The sequence below is a fragment of the Mya arenaria genome, chromosome 15, assembly GCF_026914265.1.
Source record: "Mya arenaria isolate MELC-2E11 chromosome 15, ASM2691426v1".
NCBI classification, from domain to species: Eukaryota; Metazoa; Mollusca; class Bivalvia; order Myida; family Myidae; genus Mya; species Mya arenaria.
In genome coordinates, this window is record NC_069136.1 from 24,342,201 (window position 1) to 24,357,843 (window position 15,643).

General features: G+C 34.1%; 2 protein-coding genes across 8 annotated transcripts in view; both read right to left on the bottom strand.

The window, feature by feature from the left end:
• LOC128219927 (uncharacterized) overlaps window positions 1-7,925 on the bottom strand; it is a 28,628-nt gene extending 20,703 nt beyond the window's left edge. Inside the window, exon 1 of one of the 5 annotated variants that reach the window (XM_052928110.1) lies at window positions 7,525-7,925. The gene's annotated coding sequence lies outside the window, so the exon portion shown is untranslated. Of the gene's footprint in view, window positions 1-7,416 lie in introns of all 5 variants that reach the window. The other 4 variants (XM_052928107.1, XM_052928111.1, XM_052928109.1 and 1 more) reach the window with 4 other exon arrangements.
• Window positions 7,926-9,837: 1,912 nt separating this feature from the next.
• LOC128219926 (WD repeat-containing protein 44-like) overlaps window positions 9,838-15,643 on the bottom strand; it is a 39,341-nt gene continuing 33,535 nt past the window's right edge. For all 3 annotated transcript variants that reach the window (XM_052928105.1, XM_052928106.1, XM_052928104.1), the window contains 2 exons: window positions 14,934-15,049; window positions 9,838-14,681 (listed from right to left, as the gene is read on the bottom strand). In XM_052928105.1, the coding sequence (XP_052784065.1) occupies window positions 14,330-14,681; window positions 14,934-15,049 (468 nt within the window). In that variant the 3' untranslated portion in view covers window positions 9,838-14,329. The remainder of the gene's footprint in view (window positions 14,682-14,933; window positions 15,050-15,643) is intronic.

Consider the following 15,643-nt stretch of genomic DNA (forward strand, 5'->3'; position numbering starts at 1 on the left):
CCAGATGGTTAATTATATGTACATTCGACGGTATATTTGATTGTTACAATAGTCCACCTTAATAGCCAATGTGTCCTTGAAAATTTAGTCTAATATCCATATTTAAGTCTTCTTAATGTTTACTTATAATTTATCAGAAGTTGATAATCATATTGACCAAGCAAAATAAACTCCATAAAAAATGCAGGTCGTCATTTCTCTCGTTCACTTCAATAATCCAATCGTAATCCACGTGGATTTGGTATGTTCTTAAACTGTGTTTGAATGACCTTCCGTGTTAAGCCAATATGAACAAACATTGACAAAGTGGGTAATATATAAGCACAGAAATGTCAAGATTTAAGACTAATTCCAAAAACTCCAAGGTTTTGTGGTTGATGACGTTTTTGTCTGGAACATGTCTGGACATACGTTATATGCCTGACAGAGACAGAGGTTTTATTTTATCTTCGATAATTTTGGGCTTCCAGTGACTGTATTTATTTGATATACTTTTTATGTGCATTTTGTGCAGCTCCAACAAAAGGCATATTTGTACTGATATAACCAATTAACAGATACAGGAACTGAAGTTGAATGTTAATTATGTGAGCCTTTAAATTGAATTACATAACATGCGCGTAGATGACTGTTATACGCAGTTGCGTAATGAAATTTTGACATGTCGAAGTTTTTGTCATACCAAACCCCCCGAATTCGAAATAAAAACCGAAGGGGACGGGGGCGGAGGGGTGGGGGAGCGGGGGCGTAGAATAGGTTATGGGATGAAGGAGTCAATATTATGTCCGGCATCGATCTGCGTAATCCCAAATTGGCTCTAGCTACGCGCCTGCATTAAAACGCACTGCCTAATGTACCGATTTTTCAGAACGTTGTTAACTTCGCCGTTGTTAACTTCGCCGTTGTTAACCTTCAATTCAGTATTGCTCTTGAAATTGAGTGCTACACTTGTGATCTGGTGTATTTCTAACGATATTCAGGACAACTGTTTCAGCTGTAATTGTTTATATATAAATATGTGAGCATATCATAACTATTCACGTTTAACAGTTAACAACGATGACGTTATTCACGTTGTTAACGTTAACAAAGTTCTAAACAATCGGTCCATTATGGTTAGTTGTTGCATATGTTACTATATATAGTAACTTTTTAGGCCGAAAGAGGGTCAATACGGACCGGGTTTCACCGCTGTAATGTCTGGTGTGCCAATTATCCATAATCGGCACACCTCGAGGTGTGCCAAAAATCCATAATGAGACTACTTCCGGTAAATCGCGCACCTGAACAGGTAACCGCAGAGTTCGACGTAATAAATAACGCAAACATGGCCGGAGAAAGGTTGCTTGCATGGCAAGTCTCTATTTAGCGAGTAATTTATCGATGTTAACGAAATCTTACCTTACTGTACAGTTTGCTTATATCTGTCTGATACATCCTTTTGTACCATCATTTCCACTGCCATTTTCAGTACCAGTATAAGTAAACGATGTCTAGTGTAATCCACGACCAAATGATACATAAACCAAGCAGTGGCGTTTTGCATCACATGATCGTACCTTACATTTATATAACTCCAAGTTCTGCATTGACAGTTGCCAAAAAAATCGACAATTTTTAGTCATCCATTTTTGTTGTTTAAAAATCACCAAATAATACAATTTCAAATAATATTCATTAAAACACAAACACGTGGTGGTGTGATTTTGATGTTGCTTAAACATACTATAGATATATAGCATATCTATATTTGAAGTGACCTTACCTTAGGAAATATCTTAAATTTATCCAGTATTTATCATTCCACACCAAACTATTTTGACCCAGAAAACAATGACTCTGATGACGTCACGAATACAATAGCTACGTAGGTCAATCGGTGCGATATTTGATAATTGTCCAATTAAACAATCAATGAATATTTATTGTAGAGTAAAGGAGATGTTTTGTTTTTCTTATGAAATGAATAAAACATAATTATGCAATAAAAAAGTTAAAAAACGGCGCCGGTGTGCCGTCTGTCCATAATGCCATTATGGACAGACGGCACACCGGGGTAGTATATTAACCTCTAACTATCTAATGTGCCGATTTTTCAGAACGATGTTAACTTCGCCGTTGTTAACCCTCAAAACTGCATTGCTCTTGAAGATGAATGGCTACAAGTGTGATCTGCTGTATCTCTAACAATATTCAGGACAAGTGTTTCAGATGTACTTGTTCGTATATAAATATGTGAACACATCATACACTTCTGTGAAATCATTTATATTCGTTGGCATGAAATTTCGTGGTTTGCCGAAAAAATACAATTTCGTGGGTACTTGAATTCGTGGTTTTTCATTTTTGAAAAAAAAATGAATATGCGATCGTCTGCATAATCTCCACGCGCTGGCCCTTGATTTCCGTCTTCTACGTCACACGGTTTATGACACTCACGAAAGTGGTACGAGATGCCAATTAGTGCATTTACCCATGTCAATTATCTATTTGATTGGGAATTAAGGTCATAAAAGAAGATGTACCCTAATCATAAATACAGATAGTGGAAGCCATTGAATACCAATTAAGAATTTTGCACCGAAAAGGTGCGTATATTTGAGTAAACAAGATCATTTCAATATTTATTCACACGTTTTTGTTTAATAAATATATTGAATGCGTTGTGTTGTACTTTGTACTCAGTAACCTCCAATTTAATCGATTAATTATTTCATTAAATAAAAAATCGAGTACCAACACTCATCACGGACATCTTATAAAGGAATGACGTCACCATTACGTCATATGTACTTCCGTTGTGTGGAAAATTCTCAATAAAAAATGTTCTTATGATTGATAGACATGTTTTCACATGCTCAATACACTGTAAATCAAAACTATCATTATTCCTGAAACTTTTATACCTTAAGTATCTATTCTTGCTTGATTTATCATTTAGAGTAGAGATTAAAGCATAAACCGCTGCCCTAAAGTTGAAAGGTCATTTTGGAAGATCTGTCATGGCGGACGGTGCAATATTTAGAGTTTGTTTTTCAAGTGGAGTGATTTTTCTTAGGAATAACTTGACCCCCCTTTTTTATTGGCTTAAAAGGTAATTTTAAGCTTGTACTTTAAGAATATATGTGGTTATCATAGCCTGCATTCGCTCGAAATGCCTTTAAATGTTGTCTGAAAATTATAATTTTACATTGAATTATATAGGGAATAACAATAGTGGTGTGTAACCTAAACCTGGAGATTTTTATTAACAGCACACGTTTAAACACGTGCTTCTGTCATTTGGTTCATAAAAACACATTTAATTGATTTGGTTTATTATTTGTTCAAGGCAGATATACTATATTAACAAAACAATGATCAATAGTAAAATATACAGGAATAAACGCTGTATACTGCGACTTCTGTAACGAATAAACTAGTATGTACATAACATGGCAGTTGAAAAAGTGAATAAAGGGTCTATATTTCGTGGGATCTTAAATTAACATTAATGATTTCACAGTATTTCACGTTTAACAGTTAACAACGCTGACGTTATTCACGTTGTTAACTTTAACTAAGTTTTTAACAATCGGTCCATTATGGTTAGATGATTACATATGACACATGGTTGGCCTACAACGTCAACGTCAAATGCTTCAAGTTATCAGAATGACACCTATAAAATAATATTGAAAGGAAAATGGGATTTAAGGTATAACTTTCTGTCAGACAATTTTCAAAGGATTTTAAGGTTTGGAACTTGAATACAAGAAAATGCGGTGAAGTACGTCAGAGTTTTTTTATCTTGTCTGTCTTGTCTGTCTTAAACCCCTTCATCTATTGATATTCGGTCACAATCGAGGATTGGTGATTTTATAAATTGGTCTATACGTCATTTATTGGGTAAGTTGAAATGCCAATGAATATTATGAGCAGTGAGTGAGAACTTGGTGAATATTTTCAAGAAGTGATGCCCTGCTGCATATTGTTTTAAGAATGGGGCTTAAATGAATATTTTAAGAAGCGAGGTCCTGTGAATACATGGATTATGAAACATGAGGCCGTCGCGAATATTATGAGCAGTGAGGCCCTGGTGAATATTATGTATAGTGAGGGCATGGTGAATATTAAGATTAGTGAGGGCCTGGTGAATATTATGAGAAGTAAGGCCCTGGTGAATATTATGAGAAGTAAGGCCAAAGTGATGTCCTGGTGAGTATTATGAAAAGTGAGGCCATGACGAAGTTTTTGAGTAGTGAGGCCCTGGTGAATATTATAAAAAGTGGGGCCCTGGTAAATGTTTTGAGAAGTGAGGTCATGATGTATATTTTTGAAAAGTGACGCCCTGGTGAATATTATGAAAAGTGAGGCCCTGGTGATTATTATGAAAAGTGAGGCCCTGGTGAATATTATGAAAAGTGAGGCCCTGGTGAATATTATGAAAAGTGAAGCCCTGGTGAATATTTTGAGAAGTTAGGCCGTGAAAAAAATAATGAGAAGTGAATAGAACTGGTCTCACTAACGAAACGCAAACTCCCGATTACAGACTAACATTTGTATTCTCAATAAAGCACCTTGAACGACGACACCAGACGTTGGTCCCAGTGAAAGTATAACTCGTGATAGGTTATGTGGAATTCTACCTAGACAGAGTAAGCCACTCGGTCTGGACATCTTCTCAATAAAGATCGTAAGGCTATAGGTCGTAAACATCTTGCGGAATCTCGTTTACGTTTTTGGCGTTATTTATCTCATATATTCTTCACGTCACCTTGCACGTGTTCCCCGGCACTCTCAACCAGCGTAAGATTTACGACAAAGATCTCATTGATACAGGCTGCTAGGGAGTATTCCCACATATTCCCCAGTTAACAAGCGCCAAAAATACCCTCAAAACATGGTCATGTAAAACGCCGAAACGTCACAGCATGGAGTGCAATACCGTTGTGAGCTTTCTTAACAAGGTAATTTGTGGCCACGTAGCTGTTAATTGAAAACCCCATTTATATTATAATGAAAGTTTAAGATTTTTCATCTTTTCATAAACTGCATGTCTGTTCGTTTTGACCATTCAAATCAAAGGAGTTAAACATAAAAAATGCATTAAAATTATTAATTTGCTGTTGTGCATCAATAAATGTTTTCCGATAGGCTCTAGATGTATTTAGTGGTCACCATTTTATGTTGTCTAATGACAAGGCAGTTTTTCAAGAGTTCCGATACATTTATTTCAGTTGATCAGCAGTGAGGCGTTATTGATTTCAATCAGGTGAAGCGATACATACAAACAGTGGCTGGCTGGTAGTTTACACGAAAGAAATGTAGACCACTTAAAAAAGTTTGGAATTATGTACTTACACAAAACAAATATAAATGTCATTTGTTTTCATTCTTTATCTTTTAAAAGATAAAAATGAAGTTGTTTGTTTGGCTTAAACAATACCAGTGATGCTACTTCTGTTCGTCTACAAGTTCTTTAGCATATATTTTATAGTTTTCGGTGACAGAAAAATCACAAGTAACAAAATTTGCCTAATAAAACAAAAGCACTTTTTCGGACCTACGTGCCCTTGGTTTATTTTATTTATTTATTTATTTTTAGTCTATTTTGATTTTTTCATTCATTCAATTTTATTTTATTTTTATTTATTTATTTATTATTTTTGGGGGGGGGGTGGGGGTGGGGTGTGTGTGAGACCAGCCATTTACGCCTTAGTGCATATTAATTAAATAGCGCTGACAAACGCGTACCAGGCAGGTCAATCAATGAAATTAACTTTTATTCCGATAAACGTTTTGCTAAATCAATGAATACGCTTATTGAAAAGGACAAGCTAGCTTTAAGCACTGTATGAAGAATAAAATATCGCAGCATGAAAATCGTTTTAATGACTTTCTTAACCGTTTTTAAATTGCATGATGCAATTAAAAGTCGATTTTATTCAATAGAATGTTAAATAAATCATGAAATTTGATTCTTGATAGATTTTGAATAGACTTGTTCACAAAAAAAAAAACGTTTTTCTATATAATAATTTATAATGTACTCCGAACGGTTTCGAACCCAGGAGAGATTTCTCAAGGCCTGGGCTCAAGTGTAGAAAACAAGTCCCTGTTTGTGTTTACAGAGCTGTGTCTTTATCTGTCTGTCAATACCATTTGTCACATGTAAATACACGTTGAGAATTTATTAAACTATTTGGCAAGGTAATTCAAAACAACTTAAAAAAATGCACATAGGCTGCCAGTATTAACACCATTGACAAAATTTAATTTAATTAAATGAATTTGCAAAATTTAGCATTATCATTGCCCCTCGATGCAATGTGCCAATTACTGGCTTAAAATTACTGGACTGTATGCGGTAATACACTAAAATAGTCATCGCGTCGGATCTAAGATCTTAAATCCAAGATTTTGAACAAAGTATTTGATTAACATTAGTTTACTTCACGAGTGTTTATGAACTTTAATGGGGACATATTTTGTTTCTGCATGTATCGTTTACTTACGAAAAAATCTGAAGAAACAATATTATCTTTTTATTGATTTGGAACGTTTTAAACCTGGTTCCATGCATGTATAACTCCAGGATCACAACACAATCACGCACAGCAATACCATCCTTACTATAGTCCACCTAAATGGCCGTCAACGAGTCGTTTAACGATTAAATGACTATGGCAGACTCGAGACAGGGATACGTAAGAAATGTCAAATTAATGAAAAAAAAGAGTATCCCTGAACGCTCATTCTTGCGGTCCGTCTTTGCCACGATGCGAACAACAACGTTCGTCTGCTTCTTTTTTTCGTGCCCGGTCGAGTACGGGGAATAGCTCAACAATTAGTTAAAGAGATGTAGGCCTTGTTATGCACGTGCGTTTGTCTCTCAGTCTGGACAGCGTTTTATTTGATAATCATTCATACGGTTTTGGTGTTATAGCTCAGCTGAAAATTGTTGCACACAATACCTTTTCTTTGACCCCCCCCCCCCCCTCCCACCCAGTCGAATTATACCGGCTTAATAAAGGCTGATGTTAAACTCTTTGGTTTTACTTTTAATGCATTATGACGTTAAACTCATTACTAATTATCAAAACAAAATGAAGCATATGATTCTTGATATTTTGGCGATTTTAGACAGTGGAATTTGTAGCCACATAGCTATTAATTGATAAAACCCATATATAAAGGCTACTATTTGTATAGCGTTCAATGACAATATTGTGACAGTAGATTCAATAATAAGTTATTTAGCTTCATCCATTCCTTGTAATGTTCAGAATTTTATTAAAACGTTATTGAAATGTTTCATCTATATGCACTTGTCAAAATTAGGCACGTGCAGTATTAAAAAATAAATAAAAAAATCACCGATTTTAGCGGAAATCATTACTGAATTACTGTGGCTTAAAAATGATATATAAATACCTCCAAATTAGATGAAACATCCACATTTTAATACATCCAAGATAGTTCACTTGTCTTTACTAAATGCCTTAATTATATGAATCAATTTAGTAACACCACTGAAAATACCTCCAAGTAAGCAAAATTCCACGTTGAAGTGTAAAACCAGGATACTTCACATGTCTAAACTAAACACAGTAGTCCAGTGTTTCAGATAACGATTGTCAATATAATAGCACATCGATACTAAATATTGGTTAGAAAAAAGTATATTCTTAATATTGGGGTTTAAAACCAAAGTATTGACACACGAACAGCTTAAACAGAATTACAATACCAGACCCTATTGGCTTGCTGCACTGTGGATAAGCTGTGTTTAATGTTGCAATCAATTTCGAATATCGATACAGAATTACAAAGCAAATATGTTTTAAATTGAAATTGTGAAAAATTCACAAGAGTTAAATGAAACACATAATATTGTTCATGTCTGGAGATTAAATGCTTTAAATGCCTGTGTGCTTCAGGATGCCGGCTTGGATCAAAGTGTCATTATTGTGTTTGGAGATTTGATCTATTTTAGACCGAAAGAATTAATATGTTTGTTTCAGGTTTCATATCCAAAAGATAGGGTAGGTAGGTCGATAAATGTTTGTTTTTTGGAAGAAAAAAAATCGCCAAACTTTATTTATTTTATTTTTCTGCTACCAAAAACTAAAGGTTTAATGCTTTAGAACATTGACACACTCAGTATTATCATTGCTGGTACTGTTTAAGGCCGTTAACACATTTTTAACTTTTAATAGACTAAAATCAAACAAATGAAATTCCCCAAACTATTTCTCAAGGCAATAAAAACCTGTCTAGTGTTGCAGCTAAAAAGGGGGAGATCGACAAACCAGAAACAAACATATTTTCTACGCCTTAATAAGAAGTGTTATATCATTTATAGTTTGAGATAACAAGAGCAGCACGAAACGAACGCAAACTCTTGTCTGTTTTCTTCACAGTCAATAAGGGGCATAACTCGACACTAATTAAGGCCAGAGTTATGGGCCTGGCAACATGTAAGTGTATTGACCCAAGCAACATGTATACCAAGTTTCATTGAAATATCTTGAATGGGTTTTTTAGTTGTAGCCAGGGTTTAAGTGTTTGCACAGCAAGGCTGACATCAAAGCTAAGTCATTTGTCTTTTTTTTTCTTCGGTAAGCAGACGAGCTTACAATCCCCATTCTATGAAATATGACTAAAACCCCCGAAATAAAACAGATTTTATTAATTTACATGGACTATCAATTCATTCAAGGATTGATTTTCAATAGAAATGTAATTGTATTACATTATACCAAATGATATAACATTTGCGTTATTTCAACATATCCTTTTTTCAACCTCCCTTATCTCAAATATCTGCCAATGCTATTGTGGCCGTAAACAAACAATAAGACATGATATACCGGAGGATCAAATAAAATCGAGATATAATCTTAAATAAATTGTGTTAGGTTGTGTACAATTTGAAGCAAATACAATACCCGGTATAGCTTGTCTGCTGACAGCTTGAATGAATATTGATGATCCTCCAAAATTCATAAAGGCAAAATTAGCGAGGTTCAAAATGTTTGCAGGAAGTCTTTCATTAAAAAAATACCTTTATAAATCACAATATAGGTGAATATACCCCATGATGTAATGTTTTTCCTTATAATATCTAGGTCATTTTAAACCCAATCATAAAACTAGATTTTAACTTCCTGTATAATGCATATTTCATAATAATATTAAGATGAATTCCTTTACTAAGATATTTCCCAATTTTAAGTATTATATGAATAAACTAATTCAACATACATTCCCAAAAAGATAATTAATATTTGGCCAAATGTTTAGAGGTTAACTAAGGTTAAACAACATTGTTATAACTGCAATATTGTTAACTTTTAAGTGAAATAGTTTTATGTGTTTGTATATCTAATAAAACAAACACTCAAACAGTAGTCTCACAATTTGTAGATCTGAAAATTATCATGAAACTTTCGGAAAGATTTGACAGATTACAATGATGACGTCTATGAAGGTGGTTCACTTTAACAAAATTCTGAATAATCAACCAGTTTAATTACTGATTCAAACAGCTTAAACACAGCAAAAGCCATTGAGGAAACAAACCAAAATGATTCAGGGCTAATCCATTTAAACATTCCCCAGGGGAAGGAAAGGCATTTTTAGAATATACCCCCCCCCCCTACAGAAGCAAATTTTAACTTGTTGGGGTCAAAATTAGCGAAAAAAAGACACCCATTCATATACTATGAAAATAATTGCCTCCCCCCCCCTCGGTTATTATATGTTTTACTGGAATAGCCCTAAGTGAATAACTTGCCTATGGATTTATATATTTGTTTTGGATAATTTTCTTCATGTAAAACAACACAACAGTCTGAGTTAAGTTCAGTTTATTATAAAATATAAATATAAAGTCATGTTGAACAAGAAATATTGCACTTTGTTTACCATAAGACATATACTTATAATAATTGTTAAACATGTTATCAATATGTCACAATTTGAACTTATAGTAGAAGAAAATGTATTTTTACCCTTCTGAAAAAAAAAACAATTTGAAATAATAGTATAGCAGTGTTCCAGCTAGGCCTAAATAGCAGGGGGGAGAGCCCTTCAACCCCTTTTCTGCCCCTGGATGCCTTCTTACTACACCCTGATATGCCTTTAATGTTTGACAGAGCCACAATTGCATACAACCTGGTTTATGTTAAATTTTGAACTATGTTTGATATTTATTGGACATATTCTCAAGTCAATTTTCAGAAATAAGTATACAAATAAAAAATAAACATAATTTTAAAACTAAAGATAACAGCCAATATATTTATAACAAACTATTAGTATTGAAAGTAGAAACAATACATACACAATAAGAATTGAACATTGACCCTTGCAAGTGCCCCATTAAGGCTCATTCAAAGCAAATCAAAAGCACCCTGCTCTTTTCAAATCCTGGCTGGAGCACTGGTATAGGAAAATGTACCCGGTATTAACATTTTGGGAAAATAATGCCCTTTCTCACAATTATATTTTGCTTTATTTTGATGATCATAAGCTTGTATCTAAATAAATATTCTGTTCTGTTCTGTATATTTTACTGTAAATGTTCCTTTATCTGCCAAAAGGATCATCAAATTCTGATGAAATCATAATGAGCTTCTAACCAAATCCCCCATCAAAGTGGAAAAATCAGTGGTTTACACATGTAAGCAGTCTAGTTTAGAGACATCTGCGCCAATACAAAGAGAGTTATGGGTATTAGTTAACCAAGCCATTAAGCTGCATCAAGGCCAGTATGCAACATTGATATTATCCTTATACTTAGACATGCCTCAGTGCTTCCATTCAGCCTATTGGTCAGCTAAATATACAGGCCAATCAAAACACTGAGTTTCCAATCTTAATTTCAAGTTCAATGGAAGTTGGTTATTGAGTGCAGCTCCCTGCTGATGACTAATTAATGGTTTAAAAACGGAAAAATAAACAACCACATGTTGGCATAAATAATAACTCCTATATCTGAATATATTTCTACATGATTCAAGTTCTAGACATGCAAATAAAACAATCCGTTTAGAAATTTCCTTCTCCTGTATAGCAATACTAATATGCTCAATTTTGTGAAACTGACATTTATCAAAAATTGAATCAAAACAATTATTAAATCTGAATGACTATTTCCTATAATTTCATTCGGTTAAAATAATTTTTGGAAGTCAATTAGCATAATGCGGAACCACCCTAAATTCGTATATCTATAACTGTTAAACTAATTGAGAGACTTACTAGTCACATGATAACTCTGGACAAACCAAAGCACGAGGACATTCTTAACAAAGTTAAACAAATCATGTAATCTTTTAGGGCAGTAGCAAACTGATTTGAGCATCATATTGATCGAGACACAAATCTTTTCCATACAGTACATCACTGGGACATTGCAATTTGAACAAAAACTTTATAAACCTTATACCAGACTAAATAGTATATTTTTGTTTAACATGTAAATAGAAAGTACAGATTGCATGTATAACAGATTAGTAATTATACAGACAAAACTATATACCATAAAAAGAAAGATGCCATTGAACCTAAAAAATGTATGTTTGTTAAGAATATATTCATAATGTTCACTCACAGACAAACTGTTAAAGTTGAATCAGTTACGAACAATCTTTTTTCACAATATTTTATCATTAAACAAGAAACAATGAAAATTGAAAAGAAATAAGAATAAAGAAATCTTATTTAAGAGCTGTCACAGAGACAGCCCGCTCGACTATTCCGCCGCTTTTCGGTGTATGGATTGAAAAGTTTTGGCGAAACATGCATGGATCACTGTTAGATTAAATTTCAATGCAATACTTGATGTGCTGAGATATTTACATAAACTGAATTGGAAAATAGTTGAGGTGGTGCGCAAACTTTAATGTAAATTCTAAGTAAAAAGGGGCATAATTTTGTAAAATTCTTGATAGAGTTACCTCCTCCTGTGTACAGGTTGGGGGCATGATGGTGAACAAGCGTGGAAAGATTCCAAGCCAGATGTCAATGGACTTTGAAAATATTTGAGGTGGTACGCATTTAACATAAATTCTAAGTTGAAAAAGGGGCATAATTTTGTCAAAATGCTTGATAGAGTTACCTCCTCCTGTGTACAGGTTGGTGGCATGATGGTGAACAAGTGTGAAAAGTTTCAAAGCCAGATGTCAATGGACTTTGAAAATATTTGAGGTGGTACGCAAACTTTAACATATATTCTAAGTTGAAAAAGGGGCACAATTTTGTCAAACTGCTTAATAGAGTTATCTCCTCCTGTCTACAGGTTGGAGCATGATGGTGAACAAGTGTGCAAAGTTTCAAAGCCATATGTCATTATTTGAGGTGGTACACAAACTCTTACAAAAACATTGACATAAGTGGTTACGCCGACGCTCGGGTGACTAGGATAGCTCTCCTCATTCTTCGAAGAGTCGAGCTAAAAATAAGAAATACTCTAGATAAAGAAAGGACATGAAAAAATAATGCCATGGGTTACACTAACACAAGAAAACAGGATCCCTGTATGTTTGTCATGCTAAGTAGGAGACATAAAACCCATATACAACTTTGTTTTAAAGTTCATTAAAAAGTAACATTTTGTGATACTAAAATTCTATGCAGTATAAAATATTATGCTAGAATTCAATGAAATTTATCAAATAACTTTTTCAAATAACTAGAGCACCATAGAGCAAATGCATACACTTATCTGTACGCTTTATTTTAAAAAAGGAGCGTAATTCAAGAAACATTTAAGCCAGACTTATGGGCCTTGCTAATCATGTATGGATTGCGTCTGACAACATGTTTTCCAAGTTTCAATTCCAGCACAATGAACAGTTTTCCAAGTTTTGGCATAGATTAAAGTTTTTGCACAATGGTGCCGATGTCAACACCACAGCAAGGACAATACTTTACTCCTTTCTTTGAGACCCAGACATGCAACAAAAAATGAATAGCATTATCAACAAGTGGAACACAGAAATGACAGTAAAATAGAAATATGAAGTTAAGTATGGCCATTGTAGAAAATATGTGCATGTGAGAGCCATCTCCAAGCTAGTCATGATTAAATTTCAGTAAAAATTGTTGAAAAAAAATCAAGCTGTACAAAAGAACATTTTTCCAATAAGCTTCAATCATTCTATCATTTGTGCAAACCATTTCCAGTTTCACAAAAGAACTGTTTTTCAATAGGCTTAAAAGTACACCAAATTTGTTCATTCATTTAAGATAATCCAATTACTGATTTATACCACGTAACTGATCTGATCTCTCATACAGTTGTGAAATACAATGGTGGCCTGATCTTCTGGGATGTCCCCTCTTACATTATATCTATAAGCTGTCCTTAAACTAATGCTTGGTTTGCAGTGACCCGACACTTTCTTTAGTGAGTAGGTCAGAAGGGAAAATTAGTCATTACTTGAAGCTGCACTCCCACAGATTGACCGTTTTCACAACTTTTTAATTTTCATCTTGGAATGAGCCAAGTTTTGCGTAGATGTCTTAAACAAACGACTGCGGATAAAAGATCAGATCAAAGTTTTTAATATATAAGTTCGAAAATTGATGTTTTATGGCTAAAATTGTAATTAATGGTTTAAGAAAAAAAAAATTGGGGGCAGTTTTCCACACAATTGAGATCTGTTCTATAGTGAGTTATCTTGTATGACTGAGTTGAAAACATTGATGCCCAAGTCCGCTGATTCTGAGCCAAAAAATAAAAACATTGTCAAATCACTGAAATCAGTCATTCTGTGAGAGTGCAGCTTAACACTTAACAATAGAATGATAAATAATAAAAACTAGTTCATTATTAATGCTCCTTAAAAATCCAGCAGGGATTTTTCAGTGAATCCATGGCAAACAAATTTTATTTAAGTCAGCATTGCAAGTTATTAAGTTGTTAAGTGTTATGTGGTAAAAAACATACTTTTTTAGCCAAATATCACAGGGTATGACTTCACAGATTTCTTTTGCTTCAACAAAAAAAACAACAACTTCTTGAGCAGTATTCATAAATCATCTTAAATTTAAAATTACTAAATTAAGTAAAATTTCTGTCCTTCAACTTTCCTATCGGTATCAAATTAGATTAATAGAAATCAAATGCTTTCATTTTACATAGAATTGGAATCGACCGGAGAATTTATGCAGGCCCCCTCCCAAAATTTACTCAATTTAATGCAGTGCAATTGCCTTTTCAAAACAATTTTGATTGCATACAAATTTAATAAATCAAGTTACCAAAAACATTTTTTTTTAAATATTAAGTTGTTTTATGAATACAATTCAAGTATTCCTGCTAATGAAACACAGTTTACTTTGCTCTTATCACTTTAATATTTCCAGCAAGGTCGGCACTAATAACAAACTCTGCGTTCGTCTCCACGGAAACAGCAGGAGATCCAAGGGAGGAAACTGGTGAAGAGTTTGACAAGGGAGATAACTCTTTACATTTTCGTGAAGAGTTCGTATCATCAGAGGGAAGAAGGTGTTGAGGGTTTGGAGCAAGTATACAGGCGGTTACAACTGCATTATGGGCCTTAAAGGCCTCGTAATAGTCATTACGATCTCGTCGTGCGGAGGAAAACTTGTAAAACTCGTGCTGTGTTCTCCACATGTACACAAAATGGTCTTCTGATCCGCAGACAATGTATTTTCCTCTTTGACTGTAAAAGATAATAGAGAGTTTGAGGGACTTTCATGTTTACACTTTCAATTATTATGGCCTTGAAAACATGCTTACTATTGCAATGCAATTAAAACACCATCTTTTTCTTTTATTGGAGACTTTTATGGTCTGCTTGCACCTATGTGACTGCATTATGGCTTGACCCTGCCACATCACCTAGCGTAATTTTTGATGAGGGAGGCAGAAATTTACCCCCACCATTAGGTGGGTATATGCTTAACATGATTACCTGAAGGTCGCCCTGATTTGACTGCTTGTATTTGTGGGACCCTTGTATTTACACGTCAATGTCAGATCTCGGAGATCGTACAGCCGAACTCGAGAATCGTTAGACGTCACCAACACCTTTAAAAATAAAATAAAGAAGAAATGACTTCAGATATTTTATAAATACTGGCCCTGATTGTAGAACAGGTTATTTGTTACAGATACCGGTACTGCAATTTTTACCCGCTTGGCACCTGTAGTATCATCTTTAAGACATAAATATTTTGTGTCTCTGAGTGTAAGTCTCAATTTTGGTGCCATGATTATAAACAGTCTCTATTTGAGTTCAGACTCAAGTGCCAAAACTGTTTTTCTTTTATTCCTTATACTTAAGTATTAATGATGTAATTCGCTGATTTTTTTTTTTGCAATTTGACTTTGTAATTAAATAACAGTCTGAGTCTAGATTCAGACTTTAGACTGTTTGTAATCATGACCCCAGATTTCAAGATTAATCCCAAACTTGATCATCTCTGTATGGTTATGCAGTATGAATACTTGTGCTTCATGAATTAGGGTAATTGCTGCAAGCATTCATTCTGCATGAAATATAGGGATCAAACGCTCAGTAATATTCTTCATATTTGGCTTAAAAGCAGTTTAAAACATGAACAGTCAAAACCAGTTGGCTCGATATCCTTGGACCGGCCAAAATACTTCAAGCCTTGTGAA